Raw genomic sequence first — 24,574 nt, 5'->3', positions numbered from 1 at the left:
TCAGCCGAGAGTCGGGAGTGAGTGGCAGGCGTGTGGAGCCTTTGTCTCCCTGGCACAGCTGGAGCTTTTTTCAGATTTACCAGTTCAGTGAAGAGAAGAGTAGAAAGGGAGGTGAAGGGAGAGGGTTAAAAGCAGGGGCGACAATCACCACAGGACTAACAATAGTTCTGCTGAGTCATCTTATCAAGATGTGTCATCATGTCCATAGGATTGAATTCAACAAAATTTACAAAGCTATCACCCCGAGCAATCCTAATGGCAGAAGGAAAATACAGATAAAGAGTAAACCAAGATTCTCAATCCTGAGTTATGTCTACCGGCAGGCTTTATTTGACAGCCGTTCTTTGTTCTCATTTTAAATAATGCCAGGATACATCAAAATATTTAGGAGGGAGCAACAGCCCACTGATTTTCTGTTATTTTTAGCACAGGGCCTTTGGAAATGATTTGCTATTTTTAAGATAAATGTTTCTTGTGGATGGAGAAAGCTGAAGAAAAATCCTGATATTTGTGGTGAACAACTTGCATGAAAATTTCCTTTTACAGTTATAATTTTATGTTCTTTTCTGTCATGTGTGTAAAATGATTTTTAAACTTGCCCCTGTAAAGGCAGCACACAATTCCAGAAACATCCTCTGGATGTTGGAGGCCCATCTGTTTGAATGCCAGTGTTTATTGGGTGATTACTCTGGGCAATGCACAGTCTATGTTCTGTATATGTGTTTATCTACTTAATCCTCAACTCCACCTCCACTTGACTGAAGAACAGGAGACACAGAAATGGTAAGTAACTTACCCAAGGTCACACAGCTAAGAAATATTAGCCCTGGAATTCTGTTATGGATTAAATTGTATTCCCTCAAAATTCATGTGTTGAAGTCCTATCCTAACCACATTGCCTCAGGATACGGCCTTATTTGGAAATAGGGTCATTACAGGTATGGTTAAGATAAGGTTGGACTGGAGGAGGCTTCTTATTAAAAGAACACTATGCGAGGAGAGACGCACACAGGGAGAAGGCTGTGGAGATTGGAGTTATGCTGTCACAAGCCCAGGATCTGCCAGAAGCGAGAAGAGAGGCCTGGAACAGGTCCTTCCCTGTCGCCCTCAGAGGGAGCAGGGCCCCGCTGACATCTTAACCTCAGACGTTCAGCCTTGAGAACTGTGAAATAATGCATGCAAGTTGTTTAAGCCACTCAGAGGTATTTTGTCACAACATCCCTAGCACACGAATACAAATTCCAACCCAGATTCATCTGATTTCAAAGCCCGTGCATTATGCCATTACCTCACACTGCCTCTTCTGCCTGCAACAGTCAGCCATCACATCTACAGGAGACTGTAGCAACTGGATGGCACAGAGGCTGTCTAACCTGGCTGCTGACTGCATATTTATATCAAGTACTTGTTCAGCCTTTGCTGATATCTAGAGAGATGAGGAATAACATTACGAACCTCCATTTAGAGAAATATTTCCCTATAATGGTTATTATGGATCCCAGTTCTATCCTCTGGTTCTATCATGAATCCTCATTCTACACACACACACACACACACACACACACACACACACACACACACACTCAACCCATCATTCATGTGATGCGTAGCCCTCCAAACACTTAAAGTCTCTGTCACGTTGTCACATCATCTCATTTAAGCATAGCTCTTTCTACATCCATCGTTCGCAGGGAATGGTTTTGAACCATCTCACCCTCCTTCTGGGAAAGTAGAAGAATAATTACTATGTTACAGCAAGAAATCCAAACTGGAATTGCCAGGATAGTCTAGTAAGAGTTAGGAGAAGGTCATCAGTCATTGCCGAGTGTTAAGCCTTTGGACCACTCTTTCTCCATATTTGCCCAAGTCTACTTCTGCGATAGAAATCCTATCTAATAAAAGGGTAATATGCAAATCAACCATCTCTCCGTCACAAAGATGGCAGTGCCCATAGCCACAAGATGACAGTGCCCAGTCCTCTCAGCCCCACCAGAGTCCCCCAGTCCCAGGGGGCAGCCGCTGAGAGCGGGCAGCGTGAGCGGCCTGGCGGAATGCTTGCCTCATCGCCCCAGCGATGAGGCAAGCGTTCCGCACCCAGCCGCGGATGGGCCTCTGGGCCGCGGAGGGCCTCTGGGCAGCGGGCGCGGAGCTACTGGTGCATGGATTCATGAGCAGGGCTACTAGTAACTTTATAATTGAGGCAAAATACCCAGGGTCTCAAATCTTAAGTGAGAGACAGTAGAATCCATCCAGAGATCATTCCTATGGGTGTCCAATCCTAAGGCATTGGGGGACCCTGTCTCTATAAAGGGAGCAGGGACCCAATTGAAAAGATTAGCAGAGTTTTATAATTTAAAGCCACCAGCAATCCTGAAATAGTAGTTCTGTGGAATATAAACCTCTTCTCTTGTCGTTTTCTTTGAAATCAATTTTTAAAATACAGAAGAACTTCTGTGAAAAATAAATGCCATGGACAAGTTACATAAGATAATAGGTAGAGAGGAAACTAATAGAAAAATATTCATTCTTCCTAGTAATCAAAGCAGTAAAAATTAAAATAACCTTGAGGTGCACTCACTAGATTAAAATAGAAAACTTATATGTGTCTGGTGAGATAGTAATTGGGAAATATTCAGCGTCAAGACAGTCTGTGGAATCACAATTTAAATCAAGAAGGGGCAAGGGATTCCAGTTGTCCTCAGACCTTTGAAAGTGTTGGGGAAGCATCAGAGATATGGACACACAATAAGAAGGCTGAGTGACCCAGGAAAAACAGAGATTTCTCATCAGACACAAGGTTTTGATTCAAAAAATAATGCAGACTTACTTTGAGGAAATGAGTCTTGATGGTTCCACAGAATTTACCCATCTGCTCCCTGACGGGGGAGTAGAGCAGGTCTTTGGAGGCGATGCGGGCATAGGCCACCCTCTTGTTGTTGCTGAGCATCCAGAGGAAGACATCGGGGATGGTGTGCTGTGGCTGTAGGGATGGAGGGGAGTGGATTTGATAGACTGGTGTTTAACAACTGCACGTCTGGAGTTCTCCTATCCTGTTCTCCTTCTGCAGAGCAAACTCTGTGACTTAACCCACCCAGGTACTTAAAACGTCTCTGCAATCAAGCAAGTGTAAGTGTACCTTCTTTGAAAAAAGGAAGCTTTAGGTCACGAATTAGCAATAAGGTAAACCCATCTGCCAAACTGCTCACTGTGCTTGAAGGAAATACAAATTGGACCAAAGATTTGGCATCTTTAGTGGCCTGCTTTTCTCCATCGGCTGAACAAACATTTTCTACACCTTCCCATGGATTTTTTTTTTTTCAGTCTTGTAATAGTGATTTAGCTTCAAGCACTGGGTCTCCTAAGAACCAGGTAACATTTCCAGAGTCTTGAAATAAAAAAACAAAACTCCATGAATGTCTTTCCATTTACTCTCGGAAGGGAAAACAGTTCCACAGGGACTTTGGGCCTAAACTATGATCGCAAGCATTTTAGCTCCATGTGAAGTGGTTATTCAGGAGAAACTTGTCTGAACTACACAGAAAATTAGACTTTAGAATTGAGCTATTTAATGGAGGAACTGCAGAATTCCTCATCAAGAGGCCCATTGTGTTATGAGTGTCTGAAATGTACATTTCGGAACCCACGCAGCTTCGGAAACAAAAGGGAAGTATATTGTCATAAACGAGGCTTCAACATTCCTGGGCTGGAAGCAGATGCTCTGTATTTTGAAATCCCCAGTGGTCTTGTATACCTGGCACCCTCATCACGTATCCCTTCTCTCTTGATATGGAAACAAACATCCCTGTGGACACTTTCCTGGCCACAGGATTGGTCAATCAGAGAGCTGAGGCCCTGGTGCCTGGTTTGAACTTTCTGGATGTTTATTAAAATCCCTGCATCTACTAAAAGGACTGCCTGTCTCACTGTTTAATATGCCTTCAGAGAATAATTGATTTGCAACAAGAAATATAACTTTTGAGAACCAAAGAAGCAGTAAATCTGTGCTTCTTCCTGCAACCTTCCCATACAAAAACTCATGTCTGACAGAAGCAAACATGAGGGCATTTTTATTTTATTTATTTACTAGTGGCCCGGTGCATGAATTTGTGCACATTGAAAGGAAAATAATTAGAAGAAATATTTTAAATATCACTATTCGCCCTTTCTCTATAATAGAAGTGTCAACCAAATTCACGATCAACAATGACAGATCAAAACACATGCGTGCGATTGGCGCCAGAGAGAGCTTTATATGTATAGCGCATGCACAAGTCAACTTAGCCTTTTATAGATATAGAATAAACTAGCTTAATTAGACCTGCTTTCTGATGTAGCTAAACTTTTTCCAGCCCAGTGAAACACCCCAACTTCTCTTTCAGGTAATTGTCAGCAACACAGCAGTAAATATCAACACGAAGCAGATTATTATTGTAGATCACGCAGGGAGAACAAAGGGTAAAATATTTAACTGCAGCAGTGTTTGACTATATTCTGTGCAGTGAGAAAACCTGAAGTCATTTTCAAGGCCCACCAGTTCTTACTTCTTTTCAGTCAGGCTGAGTTTCTAAGCTTTCTAAATCTCCGTTTTTTGGTTAATGAAAAGAAAATAGGATTTCACCGAGTCTATCTATCTACTCCAGGACTTCTGTGAGGATCAAATGAGATGAGGCACGGGAAAACACTTCACAGACATTTGGTTACAGTGTGAAATGTTTCCACCTGGCTATAAAGCCTGGGCTGAAGAAACTGCAAGGAGGCTAGATGTCAGTAGGGAGAGGAAGCCGGTCATTGCTAAGTGACATCATTACCCGGACGGACAGTTAGCATATTAGCCTTTTATATATATATAGAGTGTGTTTGTTTCTTTGGGGGCATATTTTTAATTATATAAGCAATATATGAATATATTCTTGTAAATAACTCAAATAATAAAAGTGATCAAATAAATGTATAATAATGGCCTTTTTAGATCATTCTAGAAGTCATCAGAAGATAATGGTTATGACTACCTTAACAATGAGAAGCTGACTTGACCTTTACTGAACATGAGTTTTGATCCTCTGTTGAAAACTTATCAAAGATCATGTGCTAATTTTGACTTTTCTTGAGTCCATTAAGGAACATGCTTTTTACTTCTGCTGAATATTCAAGCTTCATTTTTAAAAAAATCAATAAAGCTATAGATGTTTGGCTTAATTTTAAAATCTCCTTTTTCACCCCTAAACTAATAGTGCCTGCTCAGCTCAGCAGAGTTCAGGAACAATATTGCTCTTTCATTGTTATCCAACATTCAGACCTCACTGGAAGAACACCCAGTCGAATCTTCCTAATGAGGCTCGCTATTAGAGTTGATTACCTCGTCCACAAGAAAGCGGATTTTTTCCACAAAATTTTGGGCTTCGTGGATCATTTCATCAAGTGATAACTTTTTCTTCTGCTGCTGAATGATCCCTTTGGCCTTCTTGGCCATCGCATCCTAAAACAAGACAAGAATCAATGCAGATTTTTCTAGAAATCTGGACAAGCACTGCCCTCTTGTAGGAGAATCCTGAAGGTGTTCATAAGCTCCACAATGAGCCACTCATGGGGCTATTTCAGGGCCTGCCACTAAGTGTGCTGCTCATTTAGTAAAAATTTCATAGGAGTATGGAGGCAGTGAACAGCATCTCACTTCCCTTTGACAGATGAGAAACTGAGGCCCAGAAAGGTCAGAGTCTGTCAAGGTCCCATAGCTCTGGTAGACAAGACCTGAATCTAGGGTTTCTGATACTAACAACAACTATAATAATAGCAGCTAAGATGTACTGAGCTCTTACTCTGTGCTGGGAAATGTTCTGACTGCTGTGTTAATCCTCATAGCAACCATAGCCACCTTAGTGACTAGGGTAGGGACTATTATTCCCATTTGACAGCTGGGGAAATAGAGTAATGCAGCTCTGAGAGGCAGAGCTGGTTGACTTCCAGCTGAGTCCAAGTCCTTGATTATTGTTCTCACCACCTCTCCCTAGAGGCCTAGTGGATGCTTCCAAACCTAGGTGGCATCATTTGAGAAATGCCACCAAGGAACTCAGCATGAGTGATTGAAACACCCAAAAGTGTTTACTTGGATTCACTCGCTCAGCCCACGTTTATGTGCTTAAGGAAAAACCCCAAATGCTTAACAGGCCCTGAGTGAGTTAGCCCTGCCTACTCCCCACTTCCTCCCATAGTGGTTCACTCATCCTGCCCCAGGCACAGTGATCCTTAGGAGGTCCGGACACATGCCAAGCTTGGTTCCTTTCTCAGGACTGGTGTGCTGGGCTTTCCTCTTGCTCAGATGTTCCTCTGAGACTCTGCAAAGCTGGTTTCCTCTCTGGCCTCAACCACTACATTACATGGCCTTTTAAAATTTCCTTCATCATCGTAACCGCCTATCATTTTTATTTATCTATTGTTTGCTTGTTTATCTGTCCTCTCCACTAAAATGCAAACTCCCCTAGGACAGGGATCTCCTCTGTCTTGTTCTTACTGGGTATTCTCAGTGTCTGGCAGAGTTCCCAGCACATAGTAGGTTAAATATCTGTGGAGTGAATGAACCAGTCAATAACTTGATAAGAAAAAAGGGGATGGTTCAGACAGAGGAAACAACTACATATGACGTCACCTAATCGTTGAGGGTTCAAAATTGCTGGAGCATAGATATATGGGAAGGGAGTAATGGGAGAGAAGTCTGGGGTGCTAGGTTGGAGCCAGACAGTAGACAGCCCTGTACATCATGTAAAAGAAATCTGGACTTTGTCTTATGAATGATTAAGATCTCCAGTGACTATTTTAAGCAACAGTGATCTAGTCAGGTTTGTGTTTTAGAAAGCCCATTCTGGTTGTGGTAGGGAGATGGATTAAAGGAAAACTACTGCAATAGTCTAGACCAGAGACATGAAGGCCCTCAGCTTAGGCAATGAGTTTGGGGATGAAGAAGTGGAGTTAGTTCCAGAGTCTTTGAGGGGCAGAATCAACAAGGCCTGGGGTCGAACTGGCTGTTTAGGATGAGAGGTAAGGATTCAAAGTTGATTCTTAGGCTTCTGGCTGGAGCAATGAGTGTAGCTGGCAGGATGGGGAGCAAGTTTAGGTGGTAAGATGATGGGTTGAGTAGGTATGTATATTGAGTCTGCGGTGCTGTGAGATAAGCAAGTGGCATGTCCACTAGGAGGTTGGAAATACAGGTCTGGAGATGAGGAGGTAGAGCTGGGCCACTACAGAGACATTGAAATCATGGACTTGTTCAGGCCAAGGAAGGGCAGACACTGAGAAGACAGCAGGGCAGTGGGCAGTGGCAGTGGGCAGTGGGGGACATTGCGGAGACAGGGAAGGGTGGCTCGAGGAGCTGAAGAACTGGGCCAGGAAGACGACCTTGTGTACGGTGAGGACCTGGCCTCCCTGGGAGTACAGAAAATGAGTACACAAACCTTCACTTATTTTGCTGGAAAGAAGGATGAACCAGGAGTTTTGAGACTTGAGTTTTAGTCTCTAGACAATGATGAAATAGCTGTGACCTTTAAAAAATCGTTAAATCTTTCTGAGCCCCACTCACATCTCTAAAATATAACTGGCCAGGCAAACACTGAGTCATTGTTCTTTGCAGGATTATCATGGCCTCATATAAAGTGTCCCTTGGTGCCATTGCTGGAACTGAAGTTTGGAGGTGAGAGAAGCCAGAGTCTGACTTGGCCTGGCATTTCTCAGTCGTCCCTCATTCTGCAGGACACAGAGGCGTACCAGCTACAGCCTGTTCTCAAGAAGTGCTTACATCTTCTAAAAAGTATTTTTTTAATTTTAAATTACAGTTGACATACAATCTTATACTAATTTCAGGTGTACAACCCCATAATTAGACATTTACTTACGAAGTGACCACTCCAATAAATCTAGTACCCACCATACATAGTTATTACAATATTATTAACTATAGTCCCTACGGTGTACTTGACATCCCCGTGACTATTCTGCAACTACAAATTTGTACTTCTAAACCCCTTCACCTTTTTCAGCCACCCTGCTAACCCTTCTGGCAGCCATCAAAATGTTCTCTGTGTCTATGGGTCTGTTTCTGTTCTGCTTGTTCATGTATTTTGTTTTTTAGATTCTACACATAAGCGAGATCATCTGGCATTTGTCTTTCTCTGTCTGACTTATTTCACTCAGCATATACCCTCTAGGTCCGTCTACATTGTTGCAGATGACAAGATTTCCTTCTTTTCTATGGCCACATCATATTCCATTGTGTACATATGCACCACTTAGGAAGTGCTGACAACATTTAACACAGTTCTTAATGGGAGGAAACCAAGAAGAGGAAGACTAGTTATTTGTTTTGTTGTTGTTGTTCTTGTTTTTGCTCTCTCAGCTTGTGAGACAGAAGGTCAAGTGAAAGAATCTACAGTCTTTTACAAAATATAAATATCAAGAAAATGAACAAGAGGAAATCCATCAGAATAGGATGCAGGACTAACTGGTGTTCTCCTAGCTCATTCTTGTAAACATTCAATAAATGCTAGTCCCTTTCCAACTCACCCATATATTCCCTGTTCACTTGTGCCTTTATATAATGCAAATGTATAACCTTGAGAACCTTATCCTCAGGTAGTCTATGACCTATGCCTCATCCATGAGGTTTATTTTTAAAGCACGTTTCAATTCTCTTCAAAGTATAAATAGATTTTCACATACCAGCTCCTGCCAACAGAGCGTAAGTCGTTTCTTATCTAAAGTAGTTTGGTTCAACATCTTGGGCTTTTTTTCTGCCTCAGAGATAAAGGCACTGAAAGAGAAGAAGAAGAATTTTGAAACCTACTTAGTGACAATCCATTTATATAATTCTAGAGATTTGCAAATATACTTTCTATAATACAATGATAAAGTTAATGAAGCCACAAAACCAAGATTTTTCATTTAGGATTAAGCAATGACGCACTAACTTTTCTAAGCAACAAAATGAGAATTTTTTCTTATCTGGGAAAAGTGATACCCAGACTTCACATGGGGAACAGATGCTGGTTTTTCCAGTTTTTCCAGTACATATCTATTGTGACTGCTGTCCTAGTTCATAACAAAAAAAACACAAAATAAAGCAGTTTTCCATCATCTAGCAAATTTAACACACACCAAAAAGGGCCCTGAAAATTGTCTGCAAAGCAAATATCTTAGACTCAATATTTCAATGTGCCTTCACATCTTAAAAATTGTACAAAGGACTGAGTAGCAACCTTTTGAAGGATAACGTTAAAAATGTGTTCAATCGGAAAATGGTAAAGATTATGAATGCAATGGAAGAAGAAATATACATGGCTTAGAAATATATATGACTTGGGAAAATGAGATATTGTCCAATTAGCGATAACCTAAAGGCAATACCATTTTCATCTATTAAAAAATGTGATAGTAGACAAGGTTGGTGAAGCTGTGGAGATGGAATCACTCCCCTCCATGATTCTAGGAGCAGGTAAATTGTTATAATGTTCAAGAGGCGATTTAATAGCACCAATCAACATTTAAATGTCTATATAATTTGATCCAAAAATTACACTAGACTTCTATCCTTCAACAATAACTGAAAATTTTTGTAAGAATGCATTTATGCAGTAATCTTTGCTGTGGCATTGTTTATAGGAGCAAATCAATGGTGACAACTTCAATATTAGGGACTGCCTCTGACACGCATCACGGATTGAATATTGAGGATGAATGTTATGTCCTGCTACAGAAAGATGCCAGTGATGTATTGTTGAGTGAGAAGGCTGCCTGCTGAACAAAGTGTGTGCTATCATCTGTGAAGAAGGACAGTATTTTTGTGGATGTGTGTGTTTGCAAATGCACAGGAGAAAATCCAGGAGGACAAATTCCAAGTCCTTTCTGGAGAGTGGGATTGGAGAAATAATTGAGAAAACGTCTACTTTATACATCCCTGCATTTTCTTTTTCTGTAAGATGAGCATGTAGTGTTTCTATGATAAAAAAAGAAAAAAGAAACAAAAGGGGAAGTCTAAGATGCCACATCTCCCCATGCTCTGCCTGTGGCAATTGGAGGCCTCATCCAAAACTCTCTTTGGTGTACGGGCAAGTTACATTTTCTCTTTACTTTAAAAAAAAATTAAAAGCGTTATATTTTGTAGAGGGAGTCTTGTTTTTACACGTCTATCTTTCATAGAGGCACTAGGAATTTCATTCCCCTCCCCTCCCAGGATGGACCAGCCCAGGGAGATATGGAGGACAGTTCTGACTTCTCATCTCTTTCCCTTCTTCTTAGGGGGGAAAATTACTATTTCCTCATCAAAATCAGGGTAAATGACCACAGCACATGTTTCTGTTCATTCTTCGTCTTTCAGTCCCAGCCTGCTGCTGGCTGTGGGCAGCCTTCTCACCCACATGGCAAATGGTCTGTCCCTCCTCAGGGAAGCCCAAAGACCAGCTGCTCAACCATGAACGAGTTTGGGGGACCAAGAAGCCCACCATGACCTCAGGTCCAAGTTGCTTTCTCAAATCCAGGTTTACCAGATATAAAACTAACATTTTCATCTCATTCCAACCCTCATGAATATTTTTTCAGTTGATTATGAAATTGAAAGGGGAATGATTATCATCCCAAGTAACCCCCAATACAGAAAAGTTATTGAACTATTAATTTGCCACAGTTTCTGGAAATATGAGATCATGAAGCTTTTTAAAGATGCTTAAAAGAAGTCCTGGCCATTGTTGCTCAGCTGGCTGAGCATCGTCCTATGCGCCAAAAGGTTGCTGATTTGATTCTTGGTCAGTGCACATATCCGGGTTGTGGGCTCCATCCCCAGTAAGCAGGCATACAGGAGGCAGTCGATCATGTTTCTCTCTCACATCAATGTTTCTCTCTGCCCTCCTCTCTCTCATCCCTCCCTTCCTCTCTGTCTAAAATCAATAAAAATGTTTTTTTAAAAATAGTTGTTTATTTAAAAAATAATGCTTAAAAGGAATAGCAGGTGGCACTTAGCTCACAGCAAGAGTAGCACTGATATATATTGCTTCTACTATGAAAAACAATAAAGAAATTAAAATAGAAAGAAAAACACTACATACTTATTTTTTTCTTTTCTTTCTTTTAAAGTAAAAATGCTTGGGTAGTTGGGAGATTAGGAAAGCCAGAACTTATCAAACAGAATACCAGAATGTCGCTATCCCCTATCTACTACTCATTTTTGTCTTCCAGCAACTGAATAGCCACCCCTTTTCTATTAATTCCATTATGACAGATTCTCATCTTTGCTCCACTCCTGACTTAATTTCAAGAGTTAGTCCAAGTGCGTCCTTGTGTAGTAGACAGATCTAACATGACCCCCAAAGATCTCCATCTCCTATTCTTGTCATTGTGTAATCCCCTCCCATAGAATGTGCACTGGACCCAGTGACTTGTTCATAATAGAATACAGCAAGAGTGTGATGGGATGGCATTTCCAAGTTTGGGTCTGAGAAGACCGTGACTTCCATCTTGCTGGCACGTGCTCTCTGACTCTTCGCTGGCTCACTCTGATGAAGTCAGCTGTCATGTACTGAGAGCTGGTGGAGAGGCCCAAGTGGTGAGGAATTGAGGCTGATTTCTAACCAATCACTACACAGGAACTGAAGTCCTCAACCCAACAGTCCGAGAACTGAATTCTGCAAATAACCAGCTGAGCGATCTTGGAAGCAAACCCTTTCCGGATGAGCCTTGAGATGACCCAGTCAGTGCCTTGACTGCAGTCTGTGAGAGGCTCTAAGCAAAGGACCCAGCTAAGCCACACCTGGACTCATGGCCAACAGAACTGAGTCTATGAACAGAGATAATAAATACTGTGTTAAGTCATTAAATTTGAGGGTTATTGGTTATTCGGTAATAAGTAACTGATACCCTATTTTTGAATCACTGTATTATTCATCTCTTGCAAAAAGAGTCATTAATTGGTTCCTATTAATGTGTTATATGATGAATTCTATTAAATAATATTTAAGAGAACTTATCCATCTCATTGTCAATATAATTGTTGAGTGTTTACCAAATGCAAAAAAACCATGTTGGGCACTACCACTGCTGGCATTTTTCTTTTTTTAATATATTTTTATTGATTTCAGAGAGGAAGGGAGAGGGAGAGAGAGAGAAACATCAATGATAAGAGAGAATCATTGATCGGCCACCTCCTTCATGCCCCCTACTGGGGATCGAGCCTGCAACCCAGGCATGTGCCCTTGACCTGAATTGAACCTGGGACCCTTCAGTCCGTAGGCCTATACTCTATCCACTGAGCCAAACCAGCTAGGGCGACCAGGGATCAAGCCCACAACTTTTTTTTTGGTGTACAGGACAACGGGACAACACTCCAACTGACTGAGCCACCTTGCCAGGACACTGCTGGCATTTTTTCTTGTTTCATAAAGAGTTTCAGCAGTAAGTCTCTTTTATCTTCTCTTTTCTTTCCCCCTTTGCTTTAGGTTTTAGTTGTTAATGTTTCAGGAAGCAACAGTAATCCCACTTGTGCCAGCTAAATTACTGAACAAAATAAAGATGGATGGAAAATTCTGAAATGCCCATCTGAATGCATGCAAATGGACTACTTTCTAAGATAATTAAAAGCTGATTCCATATACGCTCAGCCCCCCACATGCCAGCTGGTACCTGCTTTGACTGATGAAGTCATTGAGCACCGTCTTCATTTTCTCCTCTGGTGCTTCCTCTGAAATCTTGATCAATTCTTTCACTTCTTCTATACTTTCTTCCTGAAAACAAACCACAGAGGTGGAGAAATGAGAGGTGAGAATGAGACACTGTAGTGGAGATATTGATTGTAACACCCCAGAAATAATATATAGCTATTTTTTGTTTGTTTTAGATATGAAGGAAGATTTCCCCTGTTTTCTTGTATCTGAACTGGAAAGTACTACTGCATGCTGACTCTTAATTTTCCTTTTCTTAACTGGATTCGGGCTGATCTTGTAGGAAACCTTCCACCATGTTAGGGACTTGGGCTTTTACAGTAGTTGAAACCAGGATCTATTAATTTTGTGGGAGAACTGTCAATCCCCTGCTCTTTGGAGATTAGGAAAACAGCCTACCATAGGCCCTACACCAATAAGAAGCAGAGCAGGGATCTGAATTCAGATACTTTAATTTAAAGTCCAGGGATTTTGCAAAATGTATTCTTATTCCTCTGGGTCCATGTGGTAAGAGGGGCCATGTGTCCTCCAAATGCAACAACTTCAATTTATTTATTTATATTTAAACTGAGGTCAAGACCTTCTACTGGGTGGATAAAAAATCCTTTGGCCTCCAGGTTCCCAATGATCAAGTCCATGGCCTGTTAGTCACCTACCAGCAGGTCCGCCATTTTCTCCAGCATGTTGGACCAGTACAGCCTAAACGTCTGGTCTCCCCAGGAACTGATGAAGTAGACACAGGGCTTCTTGGCCTCAAATGGCAAGTAGTTGTAATTTCTGTGAAAACATATTAGGACGTAAGTTGGCAATCAAGTGTTTTCAGGCAATTCCAGCCACAGGTTCATGTTTTGTATGTTCTATGTGGGGTGGGCGAGGGGTGGTGACAAAACTATCAAAGTATTAATTCCATCCTTAGCCTATACTTGGGGACTAATGAACAATGAACAGTGATGTGGCTGAGGAGAGGGGAGGTACTAATAGCTACTGCTATCAGACTCAGGGCAAAACTGGAAATGATCAACAGAGGGCAGAATTTATCAAGCAAGACTTCTTCAAGGAGGAAGGTTTTAAATTGAGAGAGGAAAGAAGGGGGAAAATGGACATTTTCCCTTTAATGTCTATAAGCTAGGCACTGTGTAAGGATCATTTGAGATAACAGATATAAATGTATTTTGAAACTGCTAGAGAAATGTAAGAGGGTAATACTATTAATGAGGATAAAAGCATATGCCTCAAACTAAACTTCAGTATCACATGGCTTCCCTGCCATCCACCCATCCACCCATCCATCCATCCAATATTTATTGTTACCAGGCATTAGTGCTAATGATGTAGGTGACTCACTTGGCTAAGAAGGGACAAGAGGGATGTCAAAGTACCTAGAAGGGGAAATATAGTGCCAAAGAGAATTTTGAGGGGGACAGTGGAGTATGCTTAAATGTGAGGAGGAAAAGACAGTTAACAGGATGAGACTGCAGACAGGAAAGAAGGAACGAATTTGTAAATTTCAGTTCCTAAGAAGGGAAGGAAAGGGAATGTAGGCAGGTGAGGTGGGAGAAGCTGCAGCAAAAAGTTTCCTCATGACAGCTATATTTGTAACTAGTTTTCCCCCCAACCTCCTTGTAATTTTCCCATAAACCCCAGGTCTGTGTAAAAAAAGAAATGTGGAAGGAAGGTCAAAGCAAATGTCTTGAAATGGGTATGGTGGGACAGACAGGTCAGCCTGTTTGGAATGACATGTTTATGGTGGGGGCGGGGGGGGGAGGAAGGGGGGAGGGCGAGAGAGATGTTTCCATCCCAAAAAGCTAAAGAGAACTTTAGCCTGAAGGAATGCATGATTGTTCTTTTTAGCTCTCCAACCCGAATTTCTTTTGGAGATCATGCCCCGTGGTTTGTTCTGTAGAAAATAAACCAGCAGGTGCCCATTTATAAGAGAAGCCAAATAAATTCTTGGCAGAAACTCAGGTTGTTATTACAGCAAGAAAACAAAAAAAAACTAAAGAGGTTAGAACGAAACTGCTTGTATGTCTTTTTAAAATTATCACACTGAGAATCCTGCCGCTGAATAAATTCCCTCTCAATGTTGTGCTTTGTTCCAGGTTTCTTTGGTTTGGATTATTTTGTGCTAATGATGTTCAAGGCCTTTGTCTCTTTGGCTCCCAGGGTCCTCCTGGTCTCACTGGGTCTAGGTTTCTCAGGTAAATTACAGTGCAGATGGAGGACAGCAGATGGGAGGGCACCACGTCGCCAGTGGAAAGAGAAGGCTGCCAGTTTGAATGACTGCCCTGACACACGATCAGCCTTGTGACTTTGGTCAAGGGTAGGCCTGGAATCCGAGAATCAAATGGTGACCCATCATTAGGTGTCTGTGCTCCAAACGCATTGCCGAGCTCCAGCCCAATACATAAATTCATGTGAATGCATGTGTTTTGCAAAACTGGAAGGCCCAGAACAAACACACGGTGGCATTTTAAGTGCTATGCTGAACCACCCCTTTTAAGATGGTATTTTAATGAAGGCAACAGACAAATAAATTGTGTGTATGTGTGTGCACATGCGTGCAGGGGTCTATTATAGACACAGGATCTTCCAATTCAGTTGCTGCCACCTTAGCGTGCCACTCTGTGGACAGAACCTCAATATAGTGACTGAGAAACATACAGAAAGGCCCCAAACACTAGCGTGACTTATTTCGGTCTCCTCGAGCCAGCTGCTCAGACTAATATAAGGTCCATCCAAGGTTGCCTTTAGACCATCTCCTCCCTAACCTTCCCACACTATATCCCCTGACATTGTCCCCAATAGTCAACAACAGGCTAGTCCAACAAGGTAAGGGATGTTCTCACCACCTGGTCCCAGTGAAAGAATGGAGAATACTTCTGGTTAGTTTCAGAGAAGAGCTTTAGATCCCGTTACAGGATCCACTCATTGATGTCCTCAGTTTTAAAAATGGACAGAGAAGCTATTACGGGACTGGGAAATTTGGGGTTCTTTATGGTGTGTGTAAAGGAGGATGGACAGCCAAGTATGGCTGCCAGAGAGCCCAAAAAAGGCCCCAAAGAAGATGGTCTATGGCGGTGGTCGGCAAACTGTGGCTCGCAAGCCACATGTGGCTCTTTGGCCCCCTGAGTGTGGCTCTTTCACAAAATACCACGGCCTGGGCGAGTCTATTTTGAAGAAGTGGTGTTAGAAGAAGTTTAAGTTTAAAAAATTTGGCTCTCAAAAGAAATTTCAATCATTGTACTGTTAATATTTGACTCTGTTGACTAATGAGTTTGCTGACCACTGGTCTATGGGAAGGGGTAAGATGGTCCATGGGAGGGGGAGATGGCCCCATGAGAGGGACAGGATTTAGAAAACATGGGGCATGCTCAAAAGGGAGAGGACAACAATTAAGATTATTTTCACTTACTCCTTCCTACTTTTTTCCAAACTCTCTCTCTCCATTTCTTAAGCCCCTTCTCATTCTTTAGGATGTCACCTTTTCTGTGACCTTTCCAACTCTTCAATTCCTCCCTAGGCAGAGTAGTCACCCTCCCCGCTCTCTCTGCTTCCATAATACTCTATGCCCAACCCAGTTATAGCAACTCCTTAACTCGTTTGGAAACAGTTATGAGCATCTATATGTGCCAGGCACAGAGAGGAGCAGAAACACAGGGGAATAGCACAGGCCCTGCCTCAGCGTGCTCACAGTCTAACGGGGACACAGACAAGTGAACATGTCTTCATGCGGTGTCATCAGTGCTTGGAGGAGGTGAGTGTCAAGTCCAAATCAGACTTGGGGTTCAGGAAAGGGAACTTGGTCTTTGTCTTGAAGATTAATGGGAGCCAGCAGTTCTGAAGAGGGGATTTGTTGCCTGGCAAAGGGAAGAGTGTGTTTAGAAAGACGAGAAGCAGCAGTTTGGGGAACTGCCAGGGCCATTGTGTGGCTGGAGAAAACGTGGAGTTTGGGAAGTGACTGAAGATGTTGGCAGAGAAGTAGATGGGCATTGAATAACCAAGTTATGGCTTCTGAAATTAATCCTGAAAGCCACCGGCCGCCCATGGATGATGCCAATTGGGGAGTCACTGGTTCAGATAGATAGTTTGGTAAGTTTCTTGAAGAACATTTAAGCCAGGTAATGGTTTTTAAATAATGCAGATGAAGATGCCAACTCTCTGAATTAAGAAATGGCAACAGATATAGGAAATACTTAAGAACTAGAATTGATCATACTTTATTGCTGATTGGATGTGGGTAGGAAGGAAAAAGAGAATGACAATTTTGTGGTTAGAAGGACCCAGAGGATGGTAGGACCAGTCTATGAGACTGGAAAGATGGGAAGAGAAGCAACATTGGCTGCATAGACCATGAGCCTGGTGAATAATCTATGGGATGCTCAAGGGGATCGGTTTGGATCGGTGCCAGGAAAGAAGGCTGCCTGGGGAAATAGATTGAATCCTGGTTCTCCTAATAGTGGTCAGTGACCCATGGGTCCGTGCCCAGAGAGAGAGTCCAGATGGAGAAGAGCAGAGGGTGAAGAGCTCTGGTGATGTGGTCCAATCTCCTTGCATGTAAACGAGAAGAGCAATGTGCTCTTGTGAGAGTCCCTGCAGATCATGAAGTTTTCATTCACGGCACAAGGCTCAGAACACAGAGGTCTCTCACTATGTGTGGCTTTCCCTTATTCTCATCAATCCCTTGGTTGGTGCTTGAACCACTTTCTTAAAACCAAATTCTATAATTTTACTTCACTTTGCATGTTGAGATTTTACATGGGTTCGAGATCAGTAAGGGTACATGTAGGTGCCGGCTGTTTTCTGACAGTCTTTTCTAGTGGCTAACAATCGTTTTTTGAGTTCTTCAGTTGGACTGTGTCAAAGTAAAATAAGAAATGATGTATTTACTAATGCCACTAAATTGAGTTTGCATAATAGCACATAACTCAGATGAATATAACTGTTAATACGGTTTGGATTGAATTTTTAAATTCTGGCCTTCCTACCTGTTGTGCATCAAAGTTCTAGAATAAAGGGAACTTCAGATCTGATCATAATAATCATCATCATTGCTCTGCCCTTAAGTGAATTACCTGGATGTGTCATTTGGAGAGTTGTTGACATGTAACTAAGGATTCAGGAGAGTGGCACTTACCATGGTGGCCTGACATATGCTTGCTCCCATAACTAAGATTAACAATAATAATAATGTTTCTGGTTTTAGGGAAGAACTGAAACTAACAGTCCCAGAAATTGGTCAGACTCCCACTGTCAGAAACTGTTGCTTCTGCCATCTCCTACCTGTTTCCTTCTGTCACGAGTGGCTTCTCTGGGTGAGTGGTGGAGACCATCGGGATGGCAACCTCCTGTGCTGTGTCCCTTTCTCCTTCTTGCAGCAGCGGAAGGGTGTCCTCCTCAGCTGATTCAGCTGACTTCTTCTTACTCCCGTGATGGGAGCCTCCATCAATCAAGTTCCCAAAATTACCTGCAGAGGCAGTAGCAAGGGGAGAGGGGCCAGGTGTCAGTCAAGAAGCAGAATCAGGCAGCTTGACATAAGCGATCCAAGTTCATGTCCTCCCAGGGTAGGGAAATAAGATCTCAGTATGAAGGTGGGAAGAGCATGGTCAGACCAAAGAAATAAGACTGACAATGACAATAAGCCATCATCTATATCCATGTTATGTCTTCATTTGTAAAAACTACTTAAGTTACAAATTAACTGGATTCCATCTCCGTTTCTTTCTTTGAAACAGAGATTTCCAAATGTGAATTAAGACCTTCTCTGATGGAATATCCTTTCTTGCAATAGTTTTTCCAGATGTGCATGAGCCCAGAAAGATTGCTAGGAGTTATAATAACAGCACCACTATCTGCATGGCACTATGCCTGCATGATCCATTAGACCCTTGAAACAGCTCTATGAGAAGTTATCATTATTCCTATTTTATAGATGAAGAAACTGAGACCCAGAGAAATTAAGTGAGCCTAGTATAATGGAGCCAGGTTTAGTAACCCAAATCTGTATGAATCCAAACTGTACTCTTAATATGTTTTTTAAAGTATGAAAATAAATCTATCCCTTATGTAGAAACACAAGAATTTTTACGCAAACAAGGAATTTTTAATTGTTTTCTCAAGAAATGGTTGTACAGCCCATGTCATGTGCCAGGCACTGTGCTTGGCCCCACTTACCAATAGAAACTTCAAAGCTAATGGGTTTATCTCCAATCTTCCGGTCAATCATGGTGGCTTCAAAAAATGCTCCGAAGAGTAAAAATTCCTCGTATTTTTCTGGTACAATCTATAGAAAGAAAAAGTATATATGAGATAGGCCTGATTCCTTATATTTTATCATTAGGAAGCTGATGCTAACCTGGTCCAGGGTAATTCATAGGCATTTGAGTCTCAGTGTCAGCCTGAAACGGCATATACTTTCCCCACTAATCAGACAGGAAGGAACCGGGACCTGCAAATTGCACATCCAAATTCAATCATTTATCTAGAATGTAGTCTCAACCTTCAGAGCTTGTACCTTACAACAAAAATGTCCTTTTTAGGATATTTATCTATTTATTTTTATAATTTTTCAATTACAGTTGACATTCAATATTATTTTATACTAGAGGCCCAGTGCACAAAATTCATGTACTGGTAGGATCCCTAGAGGCTGCCAGCTGGGGCCTCCTTCCCTTCCCCCGGCTGGCCCTGCCCCTGGTTGAACTCCCAGATGACCTCCATACTACACTTTTATTATATAGGATTAGTTTAAGGTGTACAGCATAGTGGTTAGATATTTATATAATTTACAAAGTGATCCCCCCATCAGTCTAGTACCCTCCTGGCACCATATATAGTTATTATAATATTACTAACTATAGTTTACATCCCTGTGGTATTTTGCAACTGCTAATTTGTACTTTTTAATTCCTTTACCTTTTTCACCCAGTTCCCCAACTCCCCTCCCTTCTGGCAACCATCAGTCTGCTCTCGAGTCTGTTTTAATGTTGTTTATTTTGTTCATTAGATTCCACATATAAGTGAAATCATATAGTATTTGTCTTTCTCTGACTTATTCCACTTAGCATAATACCCTTTAGGTCCATTCATGTTGTCACAAGTCATAAGATTTTATTCCTTTTTATAACCAAGTAACATTCCATGATATATATACATATACACACACACACACATACATACACACACACACATACACACACACACACACATACACACACACACACTAGAGGCCCGATGCACGAAAATTCGTGCAAGAGTAGGCCTTCCTTCCCCCTGCTGCCGGCACCGGCTTCCTTCCGGCATTTGGGACCCAGGCTTTCCTCCTCCGGCTGCCCGTAGGCACCCAGGACCTGGGCTGCTTCCCTCCTCTGGCCGCCCACAGCACCCAGGCCTCGGGCTGGCTTCCTTCTGGTCCCGGCTTCGTCAGGAAGGACGTCCAGAATGATGTCTGGAAGATGTCCTGTCTAATTAGCATATTACCCTTTTATTATTATAGATCTTCTTCTTATATAACATCTTCTTTATACAATTGTCTATTGATGAGCATTCTTTTATTTTAAAACATAAGCTTGGCATATTATCTTTCTAAGATGCTGTTGTGAAATAGAAATATGGAATCACCTTCTGGTGGGTAGGCATTAGGAAAAAAGAAAACCAAAGATGAGATACTCAGGTATAGGATTAAGCCCCTACATTTAAGCATAGTTTTATGGATTATACAGGATGGTCACATGCATGATATGTGTTCCTCTTAACAACCCTGGGAGATCAACATTTGGATCATTCCTATTGCACAGATAAGGAAATTGAGGATACAAAGCTTGAGGCTGAGTTAGTAACTTTCCCAAGTATTCTGATCACAGATCCAGTGCTCTTTGAATTCTAAACATGTGCTCAACTCAAAGTCAGGCTTTACTCCCAGAAATAACACAAGCCCAGATTAAAGGGGTAGAGGGCTAGGCACTCACATGAGCATCAGCCAGTCAGGTGCACACCGGGTGGGCTACCCGCACTGTGGTTGCTCTGTGAGGGGTGCAGGGCCCAGAAGCACAACAATGTGAATTGCTTTTACACTGAAAACAGCCTTGGAGTTCATCTGCTCCAACCTCCACCTTTTACCTGAATAAACTAAAGCCCAGAGAGACAGTAAGGGGCTGGCTTGCTAAGATCACACAGCAAGTTAAAGACGGCCAAGATTTGAGACCTGGTCTCCACTGCCTTCTCACGCAGCCTGCATTCTGAAAGACTAGACTGTGACAGGTGTTAACCTAAAAATAGAAATCCGAAGTGAGAGGCAACAAGCGCTTATTTGAGATCCAGAAGAATTGCAATGTGGGGAAGCACTGATTCAGACAGAAACCCAAATAGTGCTCCAATTCCAGGGTAAAGGCAAGGGGTTTTTAAGAGAAAGAGAAGGGAAATAATTCCATGAATAGAAGAAAGGAATTTCTATTGGTGCGAATAACTTACGTTACTCTTTAGCTGTACATGACTGGTTACTGATTCTAAAGGATGCCTACAATTTTCAGCCTTGTGGAAAGGGGTCTGCCTTCCTGTTAGCTCCACAAACAGTTGTTTGGAAGGCAATGCGGCTCTGGCCCAGTCCCGTGGTTGTTTTGCCCAGTTCACACTTTCCAAAGTTTCAAGGAATAAGACGTATGAGGCAGTTCCATTCTAACATGGCTCCACTTATGCCAGCTTCTCACACAGTTCACCAGACAGGAGCCATCCCAAGATAGCACACAGCTATTTACAAATGACTCCTATTGACATGGAACAGGCTGATGCCTCAGGGAGCAGATGTTGCTGGGACGGGTGACACAGCATCACATTTCTGAGCCAAGAGGCTGAATGAGCCGGAATCATGTAATCTGTGCTTCCTGGTTTTGTGATTGGATTTATTACACTCAATGGAAAAAGCAGTAAGATTCCTCTAAGGATCAATGCAGTTGTGATCTCAGAGTTTAAAGAGCCTCGTTCCATCGAGAACCTCGAACCCGGACCCTCAGAGAGCCAAAGGGTTTCCACACCATTAGGTGGAGGTCACCCCTTCCTTCACACAGGAGCCTCCTGCGCCCTCAGCATCAGCAGGAAATGTCTGTTGACCAGAAAATGCCGGACAGGGTGGGGGCCCAGTGCTGGACCTTAGTCACAGAGCACACACCCCTCCCACCTGCTGCCACTGTATCCATTGGCTGTAAACCAGCCACTTATCTCACTTTCCTGGGGCCAGGTTTACTCTCTGGGAGGAGGGCAAAAATTACTCAGAGACCTGGAGGGAATGTAGGCTATGTGGCCTGGAAGAGGGACAGCAGGCTCCATAGCCAGACAAACCCTCTTCAAATCCCAACTCTGCTACTTCCCAGCTGGTGGACTTTGGGCAAGTCATGTCCACTCTCCAGGTGTCCCTTTCCTCGCCTGTGTACTAACCATCACAATGGGGCCTACAGGGGAAACGAGATCATCCATTTAGTACACATAAAACTTACATGTGTACGTGCTACAAATGGCAGTCATGACAAGTATTTCAACAGCTTAGAATTTATGTCTTAAGCCTACCCATCCTTCAAGGCTCGACTCAAATGGCTCTTCCTTTTGGAAGCATATCTTGACTCCCTGAGCTGGAAAAATAATGATGGCAATGTTTAACAAACTGCTATTATGTATCGGATGTGGTATTAAGAACTTTACCTACATTATCTCATGTAATTCTCATAACTACCCTGGGAGGGAGATATTTTATTATACCCATTTAAAGATGAGGACACTGGAGTCCCGTGAAAGATTAAAATATCTGTCTAATGTGACTAATATTTACTGAGCACTTTCTGTGTGCCAGTCTCTATTCTAAGTACTTTGCATGTATTAATTCATCAAATCTTCTGAATGAGCCTATAAAGTAGAGGTTATTATTGGAATAAAGCATCAGAAGCTTAATTCACTTGCCCAAAGATTCAAACAGAGGCAATGTTTTTCTACGTGGCAATCCCTGTTTAGAAAAGAATGGCCAGTCTTGACAGCAGGAAATATTGACACAGGGTCAGACTTAGGGGATATCAGCTTAGGTGGCTACTAACCTACCCACAATTTCTGGCAAAGTCCAGAAAGTCAAGTTTCCAAAGTTGGCATGTATTCTCAAGAAACACACAAACACCATCACCTCAAGGCAATGTCATTCTTAACAACAAACTAACAGTACACATTTCCAGAGAGTATTTCCCAACATATAATTTCAGAGGGGAGGGCTGGGGAGGCTGACCAAATACTCAAAATTACGTCACCAACAATGGGGTAGAGCGCTCTAAATAGCTGTGCACTGGTGGTGGGGGCAAACCATAGCATCATCGGTAACAACAACAGCATTGCTAGGAGCTCTGAGCATTTTGCAGGCATTCCCTCACTTACCCCCAGGGGATGCCTATCAGAGAGGGACTATTACTATCCCATTTTGTTGATGACCAAACTGAAACGCGAAGAGGTGTTATTAGTATCAGAGCCAAGAATAGAACCAACCCCCAGTATTTCCAAGCATGTGCTCCAACCTCTCCCCCACAGTTTCTTAAGATTTATTAGGTCCCAGCAGTAAATATAAGTGGACCTTCCAAGGCTAAGGTCACCCACATGCTACAATCCTTCAATCTGACTTTCCTAGGACCCGCCATCACCTCCCTTCCCCACCCCAAATGACTGTCTGGTTGATCTGAGAAACACACCCCCACAGGCGGAACCATCCAGGCTGAGAGCTGCAATCCACCCACCTCTGCTACTAACAAAACAGAAAGTTCTCTCATTTGCTTAAACTACGAAGTACGGTTACTAAACTAAACAGCTGAGAGGTTATTCACAGTTTGTGTTCATCCTGAAGCCCAAGATTTGTTTTCCATAACAGAACCAGGCTGGAAAATGCTAATGTGCTTCATATTAATAAGCAAAGATAAGTGTTTTCTTGAGTTGTGATTTCCCCACAGGCTTGGGCAAGGGAATCGGTTTCTCAATGTCTTGTGTCCCAGCTTGTCACCCACGCTTCCTCCTCTCATCCTTTCTCCCACATTACCTCCCATCCACAGCATGGCTGAGCTAAAAACAAAGCTAAACAAAATAGGCCACATACATAGTTCAGTTGATCACCCCGCCACCCACTCCCACCAGCTCCTCCAGAGAACTTCTATTTCTCTTTTACTTTGTTTTCTATGGAATTGTGTTTGGGGGGGACACCAAAGGAATTATTAGCAGCAGATGGGTGTGATGTGTGCGGGAAGAGGCAGAGGATTCAGAAAATGAGGCTGAGCCAACACACATTTGGGGGGGGGGGGGGGCAGGGTGAGAGCGCCGCAGGCCTTTGGGAACCTGTGGCAGGTGCTGCTCCGCTTTGGCTTTACCTCACAGGTGAGTTCAGACTTACTTCTGGAGGTACGTCGAAAGGTTCCACCTCGACCTCGGTTGAGTTGGTTTTGTCTGAAGCCTGCTGGGGTTTTCCACTGTCCGTTTTGTCACCCTTGTCTTTACTTGAGCCTTTGGAAGATTTGGAGTCTTTGTCCTTTGAAGACAACTTGAGGTCCTTGAGTGCCTTGGAAAATTTAGACTCCTGTGCCCCTCCCGAGAGGATTTCCACAGCAATTTCTACCAAAATTCTGCCCCTGAATGACACGCCTTCTCCAAAGCCTTCATTCATTTCCTGGTAGTCGTCCATCAGACTGTGGTTCCTGGGTGAGCCATACAGGTTAATCCAGGCAGGTCCAAAGGTAGGTAGAAAGCCTAAAAAGATCCCAAACTTTAGTTGTGTGGTTATATTTACAAGTTGATTATTTTTTTGTTTTATGAAAGTTGTGCACATTCACTTAGAAATATAAAATATACAGAAAAGACAAGAGGAAATATTTACAGTC

At 42.5% G+C, this 24,574-nt stretch overlaps 1 protein-coding gene across 1 annotated transcript in view; it reads right to left on the bottom strand.

The window, feature by feature from the left end:
• Positions 1 to 24,574, bottom strand: part of FER1L6 (fer-1 like family member 6) — a 97,108-nt gene that overhangs the window by 51,710 nt on the left and 20,824 nt on the right. Inside the window, exons 10-17 of the mRNA XM_054708378.1 lie at positions 24,091 to 24,443; positions 18,864 to 18,972; positions 17,973 to 18,156; positions 13,349 to 13,469; positions 12,655 to 12,755; positions 8,707 to 8,797; positions 5,357 to 5,476; positions 2,828 to 2,980 (exon numbers count right to left, since the gene is read on the bottom strand). Coding sequence (XP_054564353.1) covers positions 2,828 to 2,980; positions 5,357 to 5,476; positions 8,707 to 8,797; positions 12,655 to 12,755; positions 13,349 to 13,469; positions 17,973 to 18,156; positions 18,864 to 18,972; positions 24,091 to 24,443 — 1,232 coding nt within the window. The remainder of the gene's footprint in view (positions 1 to 2,827; positions 2,981 to 5,356; positions 5,477 to 8,706; positions 8,798 to 12,654; positions 12,756 to 13,348; positions 13,470 to 17,972; positions 18,157 to 18,863; positions 18,973 to 24,090; positions 24,444 to 24,574) is intronic.

The sequence above is a fragment of the Eptesicus fuscus genome, chromosome 19, assembly GCF_027574615.1.
Source record: "Eptesicus fuscus isolate TK198812 chromosome 19, DD_ASM_mEF_20220401, whole genome shotgun sequence".
Taxonomy (NCBI): Eukaryota; Metazoa; Chordata; class Mammalia; order Chiroptera; family Vespertilionidae; genus Eptesicus; species Eptesicus fuscus.
The sequence above is the reverse complement of the archived record's forward strand: the minus strand, read 5'-3'. Positions and strand labels throughout refer to the sequence as shown.